A 21,130-nucleotide genomic window follows, 5' to 3' on the forward strand; every position below is an offset into this window, starting at 1 on the left:
GCAGGAACTATCTCTGTTAGAGTATAAAACAGAACAATAGGATGTGTCGCTCTCTTCTCTGTTTTGCCCTGCAAGGTAAAACAGCGAGACCGTATATATACGAACCACACATATACCACGCACGTGTTTGCATTGATTAAAGTACAGCTAAATCAGAAGTTACCATGAGCTGACTATTTTGTTCTGTTACCAGAAAAGAACTGTCGCAACATTAACAGTATGAATACTTTCTGAACATATGAACAATGAATTGGCATGGGCACTGGAACAGTCAGCAGCAACCGGCCTCCCCATACTGGACTGGGAAATCAAATGTCTGTTTACAGATGATCTGGTGCCTAAAGCAGCACCTATATATCCAGCCAATTAGAGAATCTCAGTAAGACTAAAATAATGCAGCTCCAAAAAAGGCCCAGTTGCCAGAACAAAAAGTACAAATTCTAATCTAGACACCGTTGCCCTAGAGCACACAAATAATTATATCTACCTCGGCCTAAACACCACCACAGTTAACTTACACAAGGCTGTGAACGATCTATGAGACAAGGTAAGGGCCTTCTTGCCATCAAAAGGAACATAAAACTCGACATCCCAATTAGGATCTGGCAAAAAAAAACATATACTTCAAATCAGTTCTGGAACCCATTGCCCTCTATTGTTGTGAGGTCTGAGGTCCACTCCCCAACCAAGAATTCACACAATGTGACAAACACTCAATTGAGAATCTGCACACAGAATTCTGCAAAAATATACTTAAATGTACAACACAATACCCCAAACAATGCATTCAGAGCAGAATTAAGACTATACTAGTTATCAAAATCCAGAAAAGAACCGTTACATTCTACAACCACCTAAAAAGGAAGTGATGCCACACATTCCACCACAAAGCCCTCAACTACAGAGATTAACCTAGAGAAAAGTCCCCTCAAACCGCTGGTTCTGTGGCTCTGTTCACAGACAGACCCCACAGAGGCCCAGGACAGCAACAATTGGACCCAACCAAATTATGAAAAAGCAAAAAGGATACCTATTTGACACACTGGAAAGAAATCAACCAGAAAACAGAGCAAGATTGGAATGCTATTTGGCCCTAAACAGAGAGTACACAGCAGCAGAATACCTGACTACTGACTGACCCAAAATCCTTGATCATGTGCTGACTCAGCGAGCATTGCCTTGCTATTGAAAGAGGTTGCCATAGGCAGACAGGATATTTCCCCACTGTCCACAAAATGAGGTGGAAACTGAGCTCCACTTAATTAACCTCCTGCCAAATGTATGACCACATTAGACATTTCCCACAGATCACAAAACCCCAGCATTTTTTAAAACAAAAGACCAAGCAGTGCCCCCTCGGCCTACATGTACTAAGACCATGGACCTCACTCCTCACCCACCTAGGAGTTAGCGAACTCTGGGTCTTAACCTGCGTTTCTCACTGACTGGTCACATGAGTGAGGGGTGGGATAAAGAGTGCCGCACAGCTCAGCTGCAGTGATGGCAACAATTTTTGCTATTGGCTCCTTGATTTGTCGCTAGATGACGTTTGCCATTGCCGCGATGACATCACAGCACCAATTTGCCTTGTTGTGCGCCATAGCTACGGTCCCCAACATAACGTTTTTCGCCCCATTTCCTAACGCATTTCCATGTGTGCTTTTCTGCCTGTGTATTCAGTGATGTGACTGTTGCACAGGCAGCTTCTCCAACTCTCGTTTGCACCAGAATTGAGTGAGAAAAGTCGCTAAATGCTATAAAAACCATCAAAACCCACTGTCAAAAAACTCCAAACGCAGCCTAAAATGTAGGTGTGCATTTGTTGCTAGACTCATACCAATAAAAGTCGCTGGAAAGGTCTGAAAATTCTGTAAATATAGCGACAAAGTCGCTAAATTGGCAACATTGGTAAGGTGGTGTTGATAGTTTGAGGTGACCCTCCCATATGGCCTGGGAAACAGGCCAATGAAACTTAGATCAAATCTCTGATTATGGAAATGCAGTTGCTGATGGTGGGGATGAGTATGCGCTATCAAGTCCAAGTCGACTTGAGAGTAAGGTTTATCCTAAAAGCATAAATAGTGACCTGAACACAAATCAGCTTTAAGACCCTAGCCAAAACCCATTCGCACCGGTAGTAATACTGATCCCTGAGGAACACCAAAGCTTTCATTCAAAGCATTCAATAACAGTAGTAAGAGAGAAGCTGACTTCGAGGTATGGGCCTTGCCTAGATCTAGCCTAGCTTATGTAGTGCTGGTATAAATAGCCTAGATCTAGCCTAGCTAATGTAGTGCTGGTATAAATAGCCAAGATGTAGCCAAGCTAATGTAGTGCTGGTATAAATAGCCTAGATCTAGCCTAGCTTATGTAGTGCTGATATAAATAGCCAAGATGTAGCCTAGCTAATGTAGCGCTGATATAAATAGTTAGGCCTAAACTAAAGTGACATTTAGTTTATGTAAAGCAAATGTAACCTACCTGGGCTTCTTGGGCATCTTGGCCTTGGGGGTAGTGCTCTTGGCCTTCTCCTTGGGCTCTTTGAGGGTCTTGGGTGTTTTCGGAGTCTTGGGCTCTTTAGGCTCCTTTGGTTTCTTCTTTGTCTTCACCACAAGCGATTCCTCCAGGGCACCTGTCAGACAGTTAACCTCCGCCCAGGGACCGTCCCCGACCTTTTGTTTCCCCTCCTCGCCACATTCCTCTATACATCCTCCTTTCTTCTTTTTGGGCTTCTTTCCCCCCTCTACTGTTTCCTCCTCCACAATCACCTTCGCTTTCTTCTTTTTTGGTTTCTGCTCGGTGGGCTTCTTGTCACGGTTGGCTGGCTGGAGGTTCACCCCCGAAGCGGGTGTCCTGTCAGAAGCTGTCATCTCAGATGACGTAGAATACTGCCAGGAGAAGGGGAAGGAATAATAAACTAGTAAATATTTTCGGCAGCAGGAGAAACAAAAACCAACCAACCGCTCTGAGGCGGTTCATCAGACAACGAGGTTTAAACAGTTTTTGTTCAGATTTGAACAAAAGATATCTGGCACAAGTCAAATTTCCACTGCCTACCCGAGTCCTTACCTTTATCTCCATATGGCCATTACTAGCTTTATACTATTCTTAAATTCAGCATGGTGACAATGATAACTTTACTAAATCTATAGCTCAATAGAGAAAGAGCAAATGTCTAACTTAAACCTATTGAGACAACATGTCATTTATTCAGACTGCTGGTTCAATTGAGAATGATATACCTAAAGAGAGTGAGGGGCTAGGACTCCTCTAGCCTCAAATCCTAAAGAGGAACTTGTTCATTCTGGTCTAACCTCTATTCCTATAGAGACTGCGCTGGTCCTCTCCCCGCCACAGCCCCAGCAGAGATGGGCTGATAGGAAACCAGTTGGCAGCTGTTTGGGGGGGGGGGGGGGGGGGGGGCAGCATTTATGGACATCAGCAAATATACTGCAATATGCCACAGCGCTCTCCAAAAAGAGTCTTCGAAAACAACGCCCTTGTCTGAGCTAGTTCAAGTGTGTGCAAGCATTTCCACTAAAGAGAGTAGAGCGAAAAAAAGAAAATTCAGAAGAATGAAAGACGTGAGGTTCTGTTTGTAGAGCACTTGCTTTATCCCGGAGGCCCGCAGTTCACTCAAAGACAAAACTTGAGAAACCACATCAATTGCGGCAGTCGAATGCAAATTTCCTGTAAACAGGCGAGCAGACAGATTGGTTGCATGGTGCATGCCAAACATCACCAAGGTCACAGAGAAAGTGTTTACGCCCATCCCCAAACAGAGGTGTGCAGAAGACAGGCCGGCCATAGAAAGAGAGCAAGGCGAGAGAGGAGGGCTTGGGCTGCTGCTTTAAATGGATAAATGTCTCCTCTTGCCCAGCTCCCCCGATAATCAATCCCATGAATGACAATGGGCCCAGTGCGCGCACTCACTGCATCACTAATGTGACAGCAGCAGTGAGGAATACGATACGGACGGTATTGGGTTTCATCTCTCGGAGGGGGAAGAGTGACGTGCCGGTTAATCTGACAGCCAAAGTGCTCGCTCTAGAAGCTAAATACTCCTTAAAGGAGCAGAGCAGAGGCCTGCCACGGCTGATGAGTGGCTGTGGTCTTTCATACCCAACACTATTACGGTGGGCAAAGGGCCTGATGGAGCCATCGAGACTAGAGGTTGACCGATTAATCGGAATGGCCGATTAATTAGAGCCGATTTCAAGTTTTCATAACAATCGGTAATCAGCATTTTGGACGATTGCAATCCACGAGGAGACTGCGTGGCAGGCTGATATGCGAGTGCAGGCAGCAAGGAGCCATGGTAAGGTGCTAGCTAGCATTAAACGCATCTTATAAAAAAACAATCAATCTTGACATAATCACTAGTTAACTACACATGGTGATGATATTACTAGTTTAACTAGCTTGTCCTGTGTTGCATATAATCAATGCGGTGCCTAAAATTGTGTCACTTCTCTTGCGTTCAGTGTAAGCAGAGTCAGGGTAAATGCAGCTGTTTGGGCCTCCTGGCTCGTTACGAACTGTGTGAAGACCATTTCTACCTAACAAAGGCCATAATTAATTTGCCAGATTTTTACATAATTATGACACACCATTGAAGGTTGTGCAATGTAACAGCAATATTTAGACTTGGATGGCACCCGTTAGATAAAATATGCAAAGGTTCCCTATTTCACTGAAAGAATAAACGTTTTGTTTTCGAAATGATAGTTTCCGGATTCGACCATATTAATGACCTAAGGCTTGTATTTCTGTTATTATTTTATAATTTAGTCTATGATTTGATAGAGCAGTCTGACTGAGCGATGGTAGGCACCAGCAGGCTCGTACGCATTCATTCAAACAGCACTTTCCTCCGTTTGCCAGCAGCTTTTCGCAATGCTTGAAGCACAGCGCTGTTTATGACTTCAAGCCTATCAACTCCAGTGATTAGGCTGGCAATACTATAGTGCCTTAAAAGAACATCCAATTGTCAAAAGTATATGAAATACAAATAGTATAGAGAGAAATAGTCCTATAATTCCTATAATAACTACAACTTAAACCTTAGCTTTCTTACATGGCACATATTGCACTTTTACTTTCTCCTCCAACACTTTGTTTTTGCATTATTTAAACCAAATTGAACATGTTTCATTATTTATTTGAGACTAAATTGATTTTATTGATGTATTATATTAAGTTAAAATAGAAGTGTTCATTCAGTAATTGTCATTATTACACACACACACACACACACACACACACACACACACACATCCCACTTGTAAATGTTTTTTTTTTTTTTTATCTGCCAATTAATCGGCATCGGCTTTTTTTGGTCCTCCAATAATTGGTATCGGTGTTGAAAAATCATAATCAGTTGACCTCTAATCGAGGCGCTACAAATATGGTTCTTTTTTATATTCAGTATTCCTAAAAGAGCCATAGGATGGACAATGATGCTAGTGATGTGACAATACCAGTATGGCAATATTTTTTATATGGCAAAAAGAAAACGCAAAGCAGACCAAACTATGGTCCTTTAAAAACCTACCTTATGTAACAGTGTGATATAGCTAGGAAAATAAACATTAGGGACCTTTTCCTAAATAAGTTAAATCCGATTCGTGTTTTGTTCCCATGCCACGATACTAACGAGTATCGCGATACTGGTATTGTCCTGGACCTAAGTGATGCCGTCAAAAATAATTTAGTCTAGTGTATAGGCCCTAGTCTCTGGTGTTAGAGAACAGTTGGCTGGCTCGTATTAAGCATTTCTTGTTTTCAAGGTGACTCGTTTTTGAAACTAGCAGACCTGGTTTCATTCCAGGCTGGGGTTAGAAACCCCTGGGAGCCCCTGCCTTTCAAAAGCCCTGTGCCAATTAGGGTCACTGTCAGTTCCATTTCAATCCAGGAGATTTCTTTACATTTAGGGTTCTTCAATGATGCCAATTCTTCACCCTTAAAACAAAATGGAAGGCTGTGGCCTAGGGGTGTAAAAGGCCCTAGAGGTGGGACGGCCAATAGTGATATTTAGATGTGTCACACACCCTTTCTTGTGAGCGTTCTATATAGCAAGCAGCACCAAAGTTCATGGAACCAGCTCAGCAACCTTGAGCTGCTAAATAGCTGTTTAGGAATAGGTAGGTAGCCCGGTGCAGTGTGCACTACCCAGCCAAAACCATATTACAGCATACAGGGCTAAGAGCTGAAGGAGATGGTCTCAGACGTTTAGGAAGAGGTAGCCCTGCATGCCACCCTATAACCAGAGAGAGTAGTGCGAGACGGCTACCACGACCACGCAGCAGAAAACACCATCATGGTCAGACATCCTCCGGACACATTTCCCTCAGCCAGACTAACAGATAACGGGGCGACGTTCTTGCAGACAGGGACCAAAGCGCACTGAAGCGATGCTATGAGACTTAACTGTGTGCCAAACATCTAGGTCATTCGTGTTGGACAAATTAACTCCGACATCTTAAATGTCAACCACAAAACTCCCCAATCAGAGCCCCAGTATCGGGAGGATGGGGGGAGGGGGAAACTCTGGTAAAGGGGAAGAGGAGGACTGGAGACAAAGGTGTGAATGAGGAAGACGCCTAATAGAGATGCTAAGTGCTGGATGTGTGTGCTGCCACAGCGCGACCATTGTATGTTAATGGGTCAGCAGAGGCTTTGAGCACAAAACAAGCTAATGGAACCCAGGGCATGTGACTGACACACACACGCACGCGCACACGCACACGCACACACACACGCACACACACACACAGCGAGTTATTGAGAGCTGCTAACCTCCACTCCCCACCGGCTGCCCCATCCTCCCTTCTCTGCCCCCTTTCTCCCTCCCCCGACAGAGCACATCCTGCTGTACACCATTAACTCACGCATGAGTCCTCCGAGACAAACAAGGCAAACACACACAGAGAGCGAGAGAGAGCGAGAAGGAATAGAGGGAGAGAGAGCAGAGCGGGCGGAAAGAGAGCAGACGGGAGAGGTGAGATGCTTAGAGAGCAGGAAGGGAGTATTCCCCCTCAGAGAGAGGGGGTGGGGATGGGAGGGGGTTAGGAGATTAGCACAGTGGCGCCTGGATCTTGGGGAGGGCCAGGATATGCAGTGGAGAGGAAACAAACAGCTGTAAAAATCCATTTCCCCACACACTAACACCTCAAAACCCCCAATCAACAGAGCAACGCTGAGTTTTTAAATGTCACGCACCCACTCTCCCACACACATACACACACACACACCCATGAAAACAAACTCACAACCCCCCCCCCCCCACACACACCCACCCACACACGAAAACAAACTCACAACCCCCCCCCACACACATGAAAACAAACTCACAACCCCCCCCCCACACACACATACACACCCACCCACATGAAAACAAACTCACAACCCCCCCCCCCCCACACGAAAACAAACTCACAACCCCCCCCACCCACACACACACACCCCCACATGAAAACAAACTCACAACCCCCCCCCCCCCCCCCACACACCCACATGAAAACAAACTCACAACCCCCCCCCACACCCACACATGAAAACAAACTCACAACCCCCCCCCCACACACATGAAAACAAACTCACACCCCCACACACACATGAAAAGAAACTCACAACCCCCCCCCCCACACACACACACACACACACACACCCACATGAAAACAAACTCACACCCCCACACACACACCCACATGAAAACAAACTCACAACCCCCCCCCCCCCCCACACACACACACACACACACACATGAAAACAAACTCACAACCCCCCCACACACACACACACATGAAAACAAACTCACACCCCCCCCCACACACACACAAACATCAAAGCAAACTCACCTGAATGTGAGGCACTTTCTGGGGGGTTGGAGGCAACTGGTGTCCTGCCGGCGCCCAAGGTGGCTGGTTGGGAGGGGAGCTCTGGTGGTGGGGGCCGGCCAGATGTGTCTGAGCCTGCGACGGGGGCAAAGCGGTCTGGGCTGGGTGCACCTGCTGCTGGAAGGCCATGGGAGGAGGCTGCAGCCCAGATTTGGGAGCCTGTTGCTGGGGAGGGAGCAGCCGCTGGTCCTGTGGTCCTGGAGGTCTCACCTGGTCGAGAGGGCCTCTCTGGTTGGGGGACATACCCGGGTAGAGCTGCTGGCTCGGGGGCATGTGGGGGTGCTGCTGTGGGTGGGAGAGGTGCTGGGGATGATGTTGCGGTTGCTGCACGCCCAGGGGAGTGGTGTTTCTCTGAGGGGGGGCCATGGGGTTAGGGGCCTGGAGTGGCGCTCCAGGGTACCCCCCTACCTCGGGAGCAAGACCTGCACTAGGGGGCCGGACCTGTTGAGGCGGAGGTGTGACCGCGGTGGTTCCCATGCCCTTCATGGAGGTGGGAGAGCCGTAAGATCCATGAGGTGGTGTGGGGAGGTGGGGCTGCTTATGGGGGGTGGCCTGGGCCTGGGAGGGGTGTATGGGCTGGCCGGTGATTTGGTTGGGGTGGACAGGCTGCTGGTGTACCTGAGGACCTGGGTAGCGCTGTGGGGCCCCCCCTGCGTTGGGGTAACACTGGACCTGGGCTGGCCCCATAGGCCCGCTGGCGCTACTGTTGTTGTTGCTGGTGCTGCTGAGGCTCATGCCGGGACTCATCCCTGCACTGCCGGCTAATCCCTGATTAAGGTTGCCGTACTGGGGGTAGGGGGGGTACGGCCCTGAGCTGGTTACAGCACCAGGAGAGGCTGCCTGGCCGTGCATGTTGAACCCCATGTTCTGGTGTGGCCTCCCCGCCAAGCCCTGGTGCTGCTGGTGAGAGGTGTGGGAGGCCATGTGGTCCTGCGTGTGAACAGGGCCCTGGCCGGGCCGGTGGAGGAACTGCTGGGGGGGCTGCTGTTGCTGTGCCGGGTGGCCCGTCATGCTGGAGTTCTGCTGGAGCCCCACGTGGCCCATGTAGTGGTCGGGCTCCTGGCCCATGCCCGGAGGGAAGTGGGTGATCCTGGGTGGCGTCTGGGTCTGGCCAGGGTGGCCCTGCATAGTGGCGTAGTCGGACCGGCCCATGTAGGGGCCCATACGGTGGCCGTGGTCCTGGGACCCTGAGGGGTCGTGCTGCTGGTGGGAGGGGGCCTGGGCGGATGCCTGTTGCTGCTGGAATGGAGGCCTGCCCTGCCCGGGGCCAGTCTGGGGGCCCCACACGGCTCCTCCATCAGGGAAGGACTGCCCGTGCCCATCGCCTTGGGCTCTGGGGTAGACATGGTGCCCCCCTCCGGGTTGTTGGGGGTTGTTGTGGTAGCGCGAGTGTGGGGTCACCATGCCATTGACGGCAGGGCCGTTGCCCTGCTGCTGCTCGTAGCCTGCAAAGGGGTCGTAGGGGTGGCCCATCTTGGGCTGTACGGGGCCGGCCTGTGAGGGGTGGTTGAGGGAGTTGGAGGAGAGCGACCCGTAGCCCTGGTGTTCCTGCTGTCCTATAGGGTTGGGCTGGTCCTGGGGGAAGCCACAGTCCCCCAGGCCTTCCAGCCCGTCCGAGAACAGGTTGGCATCATCCCCGAACAGGCTCAAGATCCCCGGGTCAGCCATGGCTGCTGGGGGGAGCGGAGCTCCGGGGAACCTGCGCTCACACAGAGGTGGATGTCCTCAAAGCCTCTAATCCGCTAAGTAATCTGCAGCATGTCACTCCATATTTCCCTAATTCTCCCAGAGAACGAGAATGCAGAGTCAGGCAAAGACAGGTTACAGGACCTGGAGGGAGAGGAGAGAGAGATAAGAACAGAGTATTAGCAGGGGCTATATCAGATGAGGCCCACTGTGCAACCTTACTCCCGTTCTTTAACCTCCTGCTAACTGAATTGGAGTTGTTAAAGTGGCACATGTTCAGCAGTTTAAACAGTTGTAAGCAACCCCTCCCCCAAGATGGCCCTTTCATCCCATCCCCCACCACCCCATCCCACCTCCGTTTCCATTTGCTTTCAAACAAAAGATTTTCTTCCGACACACAGAGAGAGAGAGAGAGACAGGCACCAAACCTAAACCCATTCATTCTTTAGGGAAAGAACAAAGGCCTGGGCAGAAGCAGGAGTGTTTAAACAGCAGCAGCTGCCAGATCAGCCCGGCAGATGTGAAAATACAAGGAGGGAGCCACCTGCTCAAGTGTGTGTTTTGTTGGGCAGAGAGAGAGAGGGAAGGAGAGAAAGAGGCAGAGATTCAGAGTGTGAATGTGTAAGGGAGTGAGTGTATGCACATACATTTTAGAGTAGCTGTGTGTTTTTCTGTGTGTGTCCTCAACCTGCTCATCCTCTGAGCTCTAATCAGATGGTTATTATGGAGGTGTGAGAAACCAGGCTGAAAGGAGAGCCAGCACAGGGATTGGATGTCCAACTCAACACGCCACGTGTGTTTATGTGTGGGCCTGTGCGGACTTGAGGCTATATGTGCTTGCATTACTATCCTCATGGGTACTGGAAATACCCAAAAGTCCCCACAAGGACAGTAAAATCAGGAAAATGCTCCTGATGGGGATATTTCCCAGAGGCCTCTCCTCATGGCTGCCAGCACCACTACCACTGACCTTACGTCAATGAGCAGAGGGGAAACCACTGACCTTACGCCAATGAGCAGAGGGGAAACCACTGACCTTACGTCAATGAGCAGAGGGGAAACCACTGACCTTATGCCAATGAGCAGAGGGGAAACCACTGACCTTATGCCAATGAGCAGAGGGGAAACCACTGACCTTATGCCAATGAGCAGAGGGGAAACCACTGACTTTACGCCAATGAGCAGAGGGGAAACCACTGACCTTACGTCAATGAGCAGAGGGGAAACCACTGACCTTACGTCAATGAGCAGAGGGGAAACCACTGACTTTACGTCAATGAGCAGAGGGGAAACCACTGACCTTACGTCAATGAGCAGAGGGGAAACCACTGACCTTACGTCAATGAGCAGAGGGGAAACCACTGACTTTACGTCAATGAGCAGAGGGGAAACCACTGACTTTACGTCAATGAGCAGAGGGGAAACCACTGACCTTACGTCAATGAGCAGAGGGGAAACCACTGACCTTACGTCAATGAGCAGAGGGGAAACCACTGACCTTATGCCAATGAGCAGAGGGGAAACCACTGACTTTACGTCAATGAGCAGAGGGGAAACCACTGACCTTACGTCAATGAGCAGAGGGGAAACCACTGACCTTACGCCAATGAGCAGAGGGGAAACCACTGACCTTACGCCAATGAGCAGAGGGGAAACCACTGACCTTACGCCAATGAGCAGAGGGGAAACCATTTCCTGCAAAATAGCAACTTTTCAAAAAGGGACATACGCATAAGCCCTTGTAAAATAATTCAGAGACACTGAATTTCACCGTAAGAAATCCCTGAGGTGAGAAAGAGAACGCAACTTAAGGTGCTACACAACATGCTTTAGCTACATACTACAAAAGGAATCAAAATACATTTGCTGGGCGACTCACCAGATGAAGAAGAAACAAGCTGTAACCGATCTCTAAAGACAAACCGCAACACAGCCAGCAGTGTGGACAGAGAGAAGAGACAGAGACGTAGCCTAGGCCTACGCAGTAGTAAAAAACACAGTATAGCAAACAGACATACTACAACATATTTGACTTATACTAGAATTGCTACATTTGTAGAACAACCATAATACTTATTGCTTACATCTACAGAAGTGATTGGACAAGTCTGAACCGCCATATAGACCTAGAGCACAGACTACGACATCTCCTAATACTACCACTTACAGTACGTCTCCACAGTCACCTTCAATTATACGCCCACACCATTATGCTCCTTACATTTGCCCGAGGTCATTTCAGCCACAGTAGAAGCCCAGTGAAAATGTATGATAACAAGTCAGTAGCAATCAACACAACACTCACAAATGAATTGAATTCCACTTGGGCCTTCGAGGAAAAGACTCACGAGGGATAGAGAATGAACGAGGCAGAGGCACGCTCTTCCATTCAAAATAAAAACTGTCATATTACAGCATGGCTGGGAAAGTATCTCTTCTGTGATCTGGCTTACATTTGGAGAGATTGAGTCTTATGATTTAAAATGTCCCTTTCATCATCTCAAAGATCCCACTGAGCAGGAGGAATTTGCCAATTTCTCACCTCCTGGGCCATAGATCTTCTCTGCTGCCATTCAGCAGCTCAGCTCCTCCAGCATAGAGAGAGAGCTCCCATGGCCTCCTTATGGACACCACACCCTGGGGGTGGAGACGAGGCAGTGGAAATGTGTGTGTGTGAGACAGTGTTCATTTCGTCAACAATATGATGACAAATACTCAGCAACGACCCATTTTTCCTGACAAACAGACGCCCTGGAAAAAACGGTAACTATTACAAATGACTTTTCATTTTAGTCTATGAGACGAGAATATTTCATGCAATCTCTATTCGGCAGACTTGACGTCTTTCAGTTGTGCGGTCTGATTGAGCTAATCTGCCTGGCTCTCCCACACGGGGGTATTTGGTAATACGGGGTATTTGGTAATACGGGGTATTTGGTAATACCAGAACTGAACACATGGGGCGCTGTTTTCAAAACACCATTGATACTCTCATCCGAAGGTTAGCAATGCTAACAAGCGCATGTAAAATCCCAAAGAGAATGATAAATGCTAACAAGCACATTGTGAACATTTTGTACAGTTTCTGACCAAAACTACACAAATAAGTAAAAAAAAATGCTACTCTTTTGCTGCAAGCACAAAACAAATATTAGCCAGCAAGGCTCTTGATCCAGAAGGGGATTCTCTGTAGTTCCCAAGTGAATGTTTGATTTTGAAGACGCTAACCAGCAACTAAATGAGCAAACCAAATGCACAACTGCTTCTGGAACATTTGGAACATTTTAGACAGTTAACTTGATAGTTATAAGATATTTAGCTGGCAAATATTTAGTTGTGAATAGCATACTGTAATTATAGTTAAATATAAGATGCAACAAATTCAACTATGTTACTGAGTTACAGTTCATACAAGGAAAAAAATCAGTACATTTAAATAAATTCATTAGGCCCTAATCTATGGATTTCACATGACAATGCAGGGGCGCACCCACTTGGGAGCCAGGCCCAGCCAATGAAAATGAGTTTTTCCCCAACAAAAGGGCTTTATTACAGACAGAAATACTCAGTTTCATCAGCTGTCCAGGTGGCTGGTCTCAGACGATCCCACAGGTGAAGAAGCCGGATGTGGAGGTCCTGGGCTGGCGTGGTTACATGTGGTCTATGGTTGTGAGGCCGGTTGGATGTACTGCCAAATTCTCTAAAACGATGTTGGAGTTGGCTTATGGTAGAGAAATTAACATTTAATTATCTGGCAACAGCTCTGGTGGACATTCCTGCTGTCAGCATGCCAATTGCACGCTCCCTCAAAACTTAAGACATCTTGTACTGTGTGACAAAACAGCACATTTTGGATTGGCCTCTTATTGACCCCAGCACAAGTTGCACCTGTGTAATGATCATGCAGTTTAATCAGCTTCTTGATAATCCCTCCACCTGACAGGTGTGGCATATCTTGGCAAAGGATAAATGCTCACTAACAGGGATGCAAACTAATTTGTGCACAAAATACGAGAGAAATAAGGTTTGTGCGTATGAAACATTTCTGGGATCTTTTATTTCAGCTCATGAAACCAACACTTTACATGTTGTGTTTATATTTCTGTTCAGTATAGATCACCTGGCGCATGCTGCACAACAGTGAGTGACTCACAAGACTCCGGTATCTCATCGTTGTGTGCTTGTAAACAAACACCACGTGACACGTGACTGGGGACTACCGTAAGCTTCATAATGAGACAGGTGAAATGAAGAACGCAATGTGCTTTATCACCTAACGTATTGCACAAGTTGACTGCAGGTACTCACTAAAAAAGTAGCTAAAAATATTCAAATGTATTTTTAAAAACTTAAAAAAATAAGTTGTTTCAACAGTATTGATGGTGTTGAAAAACCATTGTGGCTTTTTCCAAATACCCCGGTATACCGTAATAATACAGTAAACCACTCGAGCCTAATGTAGGTCATGTTTGCTTTGATCACATCAGAAGTTTTATTTTCCCATGCGAAAAACAAATGCTATTTGTTGAATATTAGGAGTGCTGTAATACTTCTGGCATTTTTTGGAAAGTTCAAATTCTCATCTTTTCAATGAAACCACTTATTTACCCCCTTGACAGTTATGACAGGGAGAAAATCAGAGCTATAAATTGTTTATATCCTATATGGTTAATTAGGGCTAGCATTGGTAACAATCTGCCACAATATCAATGTTGCCAGCTAAGGTATACGAGGGGATAGTAGGCAGAGTTGGACAAGGCTATCTGAATGTGCACATGGAAGTTAGAGGAAGCCTAAATATTAATTATTTAATCGAAAAAATATGCACTGACTATGTGACTAAAAGTAGACTAAAATTGTCCTGAGTTTAAGTTGACTGATAACTAAGGATGAAATGACAAAAAGGTGACCAAGACTAAAATGGTATAACAAGACTGAAACAGATGCCAAAATGAACAGTGCGTGTGTGTGGTCAGGATGGTGTAAATCTGTGTACATGTCTGTGTGTTGGGTGATTGGGTGCCAGGCAGTAGGCTCGTAGGGGGCGGAGCAGAGCCATGCCAAAAGCTGAATATTTGAATCCCTTCGATCTGATTTGGAGTCTAAGCTGACAGGCTGACCGTTCACCTAATTCCCTCTAAGTGACATGTGGCTTATTGACAGGGCCATTCCCATGTCTCTTTCCATCTTTCTCTACACCCCGGTGTGTGTGTGTGTGTGTGGGGGGGAGAGGGACTATTTTGTTTTGCTGGTGTAAAGATCACAGGTCTCCCTTAACTCAGATACATTTTTCCCCCCTCGCTATTTGCACTTCTTTACTTGAGGTTTACCAAGGTAACCCCATCTCTGGCTGGTCTGAGTTCTTTCCTCAGCTTTCCCTCCGCGGCGTGTCGACCAATCTGCTCCTCTTCCCTCTCCGCCTGGCTGTCAGAGGCAGCTCAACAATCCCCAACCCGTTCTCTCAATCTACCCCAACACCCAATCTACTCACACATACACACTGTCCCTCTCTCCCATTACCTTTCCTTGGCCTCTATTTCTTACACCTCTCAGAGAAAATGACAATTTGTGGAATTGCTTTGTGCACTGACTTTACTGAACATTGTCTGCGGGAACTCGCTCTTTTTCACTCCGTCCAAGTGCCGATGCATTTGTGGTATGATGTGAACAGTACGAACTTGTGTCACTACCAAAGTCTAATGGTTTTAAATGACTTTTGTATTGTCTGGAAACTCACTTGTAGAATTCGCTTGCAGTAGGTCTCTTAAAAAAGAGAGGCCGTGCAAGGTTATTAAACAGAGGTACCTAGTTCTTCTTCTGTTGTTGATATCAGGTAACGTGCAGCCTAACCCTGGCCCTGATATGCAGTCTCCAAACCTCTGATTTTAAATCTAGAGTTAGGATTTGGGCTAAAACAACTGATGCAATTGTGTTTTCTGAAAGCTGGCTCAGCAAGTCTGTTCTTGATAAGGATATTTGTATAAATGGTTACAATGTGTATCACACTGATCGAGTTAAGAAAGGTGGGTGGGGCTATATATGTAAAGACTAAACTCCCTGTAAGTGTGGCAAAGTCTGAAACTATTTGTAAACAGTTGGAATTTCTTGCTTTGAATATTGAGGTTTCAAAGGGTCTCTCTATAACAGTGATTGGCTGTTATAGACTGCCTTCTGCATCTGTGATTGGCTGTTATAAACCCACCTCTGCTCTCTGTGATTGGCTGTTATAGATCCCCCTCCCCCTGCCTCTGTGATTGGCTGTTAAAGACCCCCCCCCCCCTCTCTGCTCTCGGTGATGCATTTTCTTCTCTGATGCACCTCGTCTAAACTTCTTTACAGTGAAATGATTTTGATTGGTGATCTCAACTGGTGTTGGTTAAAGCCGGTGTCTGATGATTTTAAAATGCTTTGTAATTCTATGAATCTTACCCAGTTGATTAACTCACCTACTCGCCCAAATCTCAAATGTCCAGATAAATCTACCCCGATTGATTTGATATTGACAAATGTTCCACATAAATATTCTGCGGTTGTTGTTTTTTGTAATGATTTAAGAGACCATTGTGCTGGTGTTGCTGTTAGAAATACTCAGGTTCCTAAGAGTTTTAACCTGTTAGGGCTAGGGGGCAGTATTGACACGGCTGGATAAAAAACGTACCCGATTTAATCTGGTTACTACTCCTGCCCAGTAACTAGAATATGCATATAATTATTGGCTTTGGATAGAAAACACCCTAAAGTTTCTAAAACTGTTTGAATGGTGTCTGTGAGTATGAAACAAAACATGGCCCATTCCACAGGTTCAGGGTTAAAGGGCGGGATAAATCCAAGGTTTTCTTCTGAGCTGTCTTGTATTATTCACAAACGTAATCTAGCCTGGGCTAAAGCAAGGAAATCATGTTCTGATGCTGATTGGCTTCTTTTTAGGCAGTTACGAAACAAGTGTTCTTCTCTTCTCAGGAAGTCTAAGTCTGAATATTTTATGTCTGTTACCACTGATAACCTGAATGACCCTAGAAAGTTTTGGAAGGCTATTAAGTCTGTCTGGAAACCGCAATGTTCATAAATTACCGTCATGTGTATTGAAGGACTTTGTTGCTGTATATGACAACTGAAATGCTGAATTGTTTCAATGAGCACTTTGTATCATCTGGTAGGCTGTTTGATTCAGTGTCCTCTGTCTCTATACAACCCTGTGTGGATGAACCAGTGAGAGCTGGTCAAACGTGTAGCTTTTTGCCATTCTCAGTGCAGGAGGTACATAAAGCCCTGAAATCCTTAGATCAGAGAAAGCCTGCAGGTCCTGATCTTCTTGAGCCCTGCTTTTAAATCTGGCAGCTGATTTCATAGCTGAACCACTTACATATCTGTTCAATCTAACCCTGGAATGTAATCAAATTCCAAAGATCTGGAAATCAGCATTTGTCCTGCCACTTTTAAAAAGGTGAAGATCCAACCCTTTTAAGTAATTATTAGGCCAATCTCAAAGCTGTCACCCCTGGAGAAAATACTTGAAACCCTTGTAAGTGAACGGCTAAAAGAGTTAAAATAGTTATATACTATCAACGTACCAATCTGGCTTCAGGAAGAAGCATAGCACAATTACAGCAGCCATGAAGGTTTTAAATGATATCATTGAAGCCCTTGACAAAAAAACAGCACTGCGTCTCACTTTTTATTGATCTCTAAGGCTTTTGATAGCGTTGATCATGCTATAGTGAGGCAGAGATTGTTGTGTAGGTCTTTCGGAGCATGCAGTTGCATGGTTTGTTAACTATCTGTGATAGAACTCAGTGCACTCAATTTGATGGGCTCATGTCTGTCTGTAATGGTGTGCCCCAGGGCTCTGTACTTGGTCCCCTCTTATTCACTATTTATATAAATAAGACAAACTTGCAAAATGCGCAACTTCACTTTTATGCTGATACTGTTATTTATTGTTGTGCCTCGTCTCTCACAAAAGCTTTCCAGAACTTGCAAACTGCTTTTTATACTGTTCAACAAACCTTGTGTCAATTGAAGCTCATCCTCAATACTAACAAAACTAACTATTTTCTGAAGCAAGAAATAGATCTCTGAACCTTTCACCTATTACTACCGGTCAGGGCAATGAGAGACTGTAACCTCAAATATCGTGGAATTTTAATTGATGACGGCCTCTTAAAATTGCATATTCAAGAACTTATAATTTTTTTTACTGAAGTTTGGATTTTATTTTAGGAAGAAGGGCTGTTTTTCTTTTGAAGCCATGAGGAGGCTAGTATGAGCTACATTTATGCCTTTACTAGACTATGGGGATATTTTATATGAATTCTTCCACTCAGTGTTTGAGATCAATTGACACCCTTTACCATGGTGCTTTGAGATTTATTTTAAACTGCAAAACCCTTACGCACCACTGCACTTTATATACCAGGGTTGGCTGGCCGTCTCTAGTCACTCATAGGCTCAGTCACTGGTATACTTTTATTTACAAAGCCATTTTGGGTTTGCTACCATTTTATTTGGGAAATTTTATAGTTCAGAAATGTGTTGGGTACTCTCTTCGTTCACAGGACTTTATCCTGCTAACTGTTCCAAATATCCAAACTGAATTTGGTAAAAGGGCTTTTATGTACTCATTGTCTTGGAACACCTTACAAAATACTTTTAAACTGGAAGAACTTGTCCCGATTGGTGTTTTTCAAATCACTGGTGAGGGATTTTGAGACTGATTCCCTGACCTGTCAATGTTTTTAATTTGCTGTTTTATGATTTTGTTATATGGTTTACTAGATTACTTGTAGTTTTGCATGTTGTCTGTCTGTAATTGTGTAATGACTTGGTGCTGCCTATCTTGACCAGGACGCTCTTCAAAAAAAAGAAAAAGAGATTTCAAATCTCAATGAGCCTTTCCTGGTTAAATAAAGGTTAAATAAAATAAATATAAATAGGGGAGGGAGCCAGCGAGAGGTGCAATGAGAGAAAGATGGAGTTCAGTCAGCGGGCTGGGTGCCGACCGATGAGTGTGTGGCGAGGTGCGAGTGGGCAGTCGGGCATGCCCTAATGCAGGAAACATTAGGAGGCACCCCCACTAACAACCAGACCAACACTTTCTCTCCTGGGGTTAGACTATGTGTGGTGCACTCATACAGCGCCTTAGGAAAGTATTCAGACCCCTTGATTTCATCCACATTGTTAGGTTACAGGCTTATTTCAATCTACACATAATGACAAAGCAAAAACAGGTTTTGCAAAATGTCTAATTTATAAGAAATAAAAATCAAATTTACATAAGTATTCAGACCCTTTACGCAGTACTTTGTTGAAGCACCTTTGGCAGCGATTCTAACCTTGAGTCTTCCTTGGGTATAACGCGACAACCTTGGCACACCTGTATTTGGAGAGTTTCTCCCATTCTTCTCTGCAGATCCTCTCAAGCTCTGTCAGGTTGGATGGGGAGCATCGCTGCACAGCTATTTTCAGGTCTCTCCAGAGATGTTTGATCAGGTTCAAGTCTGGGCCACTCAAGGACATTCAGAGACTTGTCCAGAAGCCACTCCTGCGTTGTCTTACATGCTGACCAGACCCCATCAGGACACGCAGGTTGATTTTGTCCCCCCCACACCAGACGCCATCAGGACATGCCGGTTGATTTTGTCCCCCCACACCAGACACCATCAGGACATGCAGGTTGATTTTGTCCCCCCACACCAGACCCCATCAGGACATGCAGGTTGATTTTGTCCCCCCACACCAGACCCCATCAGGACATGCAGGTTGATTTTGTCCCCCCACACCAGACCCCATCAGGACATGCAGGTTGATTTTGTCCCCCCACACCAGACACCATCAGGACACACAGGTTGATTTTGTCCCCCCACACCAGACCCCATCAGGACATGCAGGTTGATTTTGTCCCCCCACACCAGACACCATCAGGACACACAGGTTGATTTTGTCCTCCTACACCAGACACCATCAGGACACACAGGTTGATTTTGTCCCCCCACACCAGACACCATCAGGACACACAGGTTGAAATATACAAAATTCTGAACCAACTATATTAATTTGGGGACAGGTCGAAAAGCATTAAACATTTATGGCAATTTAGCTAGCTTGCTGTTGCTAGCTAATTTGTCCATGGATATAAACTTCGGGTTGTCATTTTACCTGAAACGCACAAGGTCCTTTACTCCGACAATGAATCCACAGATAAAGCAGTAAACCTTCGTCTTATTCTTATGGTGGTTGGCAACCAACTTTAAGGTGCATTACCACAACAACTGGATTCTGGACCTCAGTTCATCTTGCAAAATCACCCACGTGGGTATATACACTCCTAAAAACCAATGAGGAGATTTGAGAGAGTGTTGAGCATCACAAATAGAAGCAAGTCATATTTTCATGCCTGGCTACGTGAGCAGTGTGGGTGCAATAATTGAATAATATGTAAGTGTACATTTATTTAGCAGCACACGCACCGTGTCCGGTCTGGTCAGCATGTAAGGGTCGTTGTTTGGCATTCAGGACAAAGATTTTCATCTTGGTTTCATCCGACCAGAGAATCTTGTTTCTCATGGTCAGAGTCTTTAGCTGCCTTCGGCAAACTGCCCTTTACTGGCTGTCCTCCTGGAAGCTTCTCCCATCTCCACAGAGGAACTCTGGAGCTCTCTGTGATAATAGGGTTCTTGGTCACCTCCCCGACCAAGGCCCTTCTCTCCCAGGCAGCCAGCTCTAGGAAGAGTCATGGTGGTTCCAAACTTCCATTAAGAATGGAGGCCACTGTGTTCTTGGGGACCTTCAATGCTGCGGACATTTTTTTGGTACACTTCCCCAGATCTGTGCCTGGAAACAATCCTGTCTCGGAGCTCTACGAATAATTCCTTCGACCTCATGGCTTGGTTTGTGCTCTGACATCCACTGTCAACTGTGGGACCTTACATAGACAGGTGTGTGCCTATCCAAATCATGTCCAATCAATTGAATTGACCTCAGGTGGATCAATTTGTAGAAACATCAAGGATGATCAATAGAAACAGGATGCACCAGAGCTCAATTTCGAGCCACATAGAAAAGGGTCTGAATACTTATGTAAATAAAGGTATTTACGTTTTTTATTTTTAATACATTTGCCAAAAGCTCTAAAAAAACAGTTTTTGCTTTGTCATTATGGGGTAGTGTGTAGATTGCTGGGGATTCTTTTTCATTTAATCCATTTTAGAATAAGGCTGTAATGTAACAATGTGGATAAGTCAAGGGGTCTGAATACTTTCCAAAGACACTAACTACCCAAACCATAACTACTAGTCGACAGCTGTCTCTAACTACCATTGTACATGAACTAGTCACAAAATTGAATGTAGCAAGTGAAAGAACAATAGACAGAGTGGGCTAGTTATTTCCCCCCTGCTATCTTGTTGGTTTGGCTGAAGAGACATTTGTCCAGGCAATCCCCAAAATGTGACCAGGAGACATTTCCTGCTCGTGGGGTGGTGAGCTGACAATGTCACATACGATACCATTTTTGCTTTCACACTAATACCATCATAATAACAGCCTTT

The 21,130-nt window shown here is 45.8% G+C and overlaps 1 protein-coding gene across 2 annotated transcripts in view; it reads right to left on the reverse strand.

The window, feature by feature from the left end:
- LOC106599585 (ATP-dependent chromatin remodeler CHD7) overlaps nt 1-21,130 on the reverse strand; it is a 62,271-nt gene that overhangs the window by 25,012 nt on the left and 16,129 nt on the right. The window contains exons 2-4 of one of the 2 annotated variants that reach the window (XM_082973339.1): nt 12,127-12,221; nt 7,860-9,728; nt 2,482-2,888 (exon numbers count right to left, since the gene is read on the reverse strand). In XM_082973339.1, coding sequence (XP_082829465.1) covers nt 2,482-2,888; nt 7,860-9,566 — 2,114 coding nt within the window. In that variant the 5' untranslated portion in view covers nt 9,567-9,728; nt 12,127-12,221. The remainder of the gene's footprint in view (nt 1-2,481; nt 2,889-7,859; nt 9,729-12,126; nt 12,222-21,130) is intronic. The other variant, XM_082973338.1, reaches the window with a different exon arrangement.

Source organism: Salmo salar, chromosome 03 (genome assembly GCF_965601325.2).
Source record: "Salmo salar chromosome 03, fSalSal1, whole genome shotgun sequence".
Taxonomy (NCBI): Eukaryota; Metazoa; Chordata; class Actinopteri; order Salmoniformes; family Salmonidae; genus Salmo; species Salmo salar.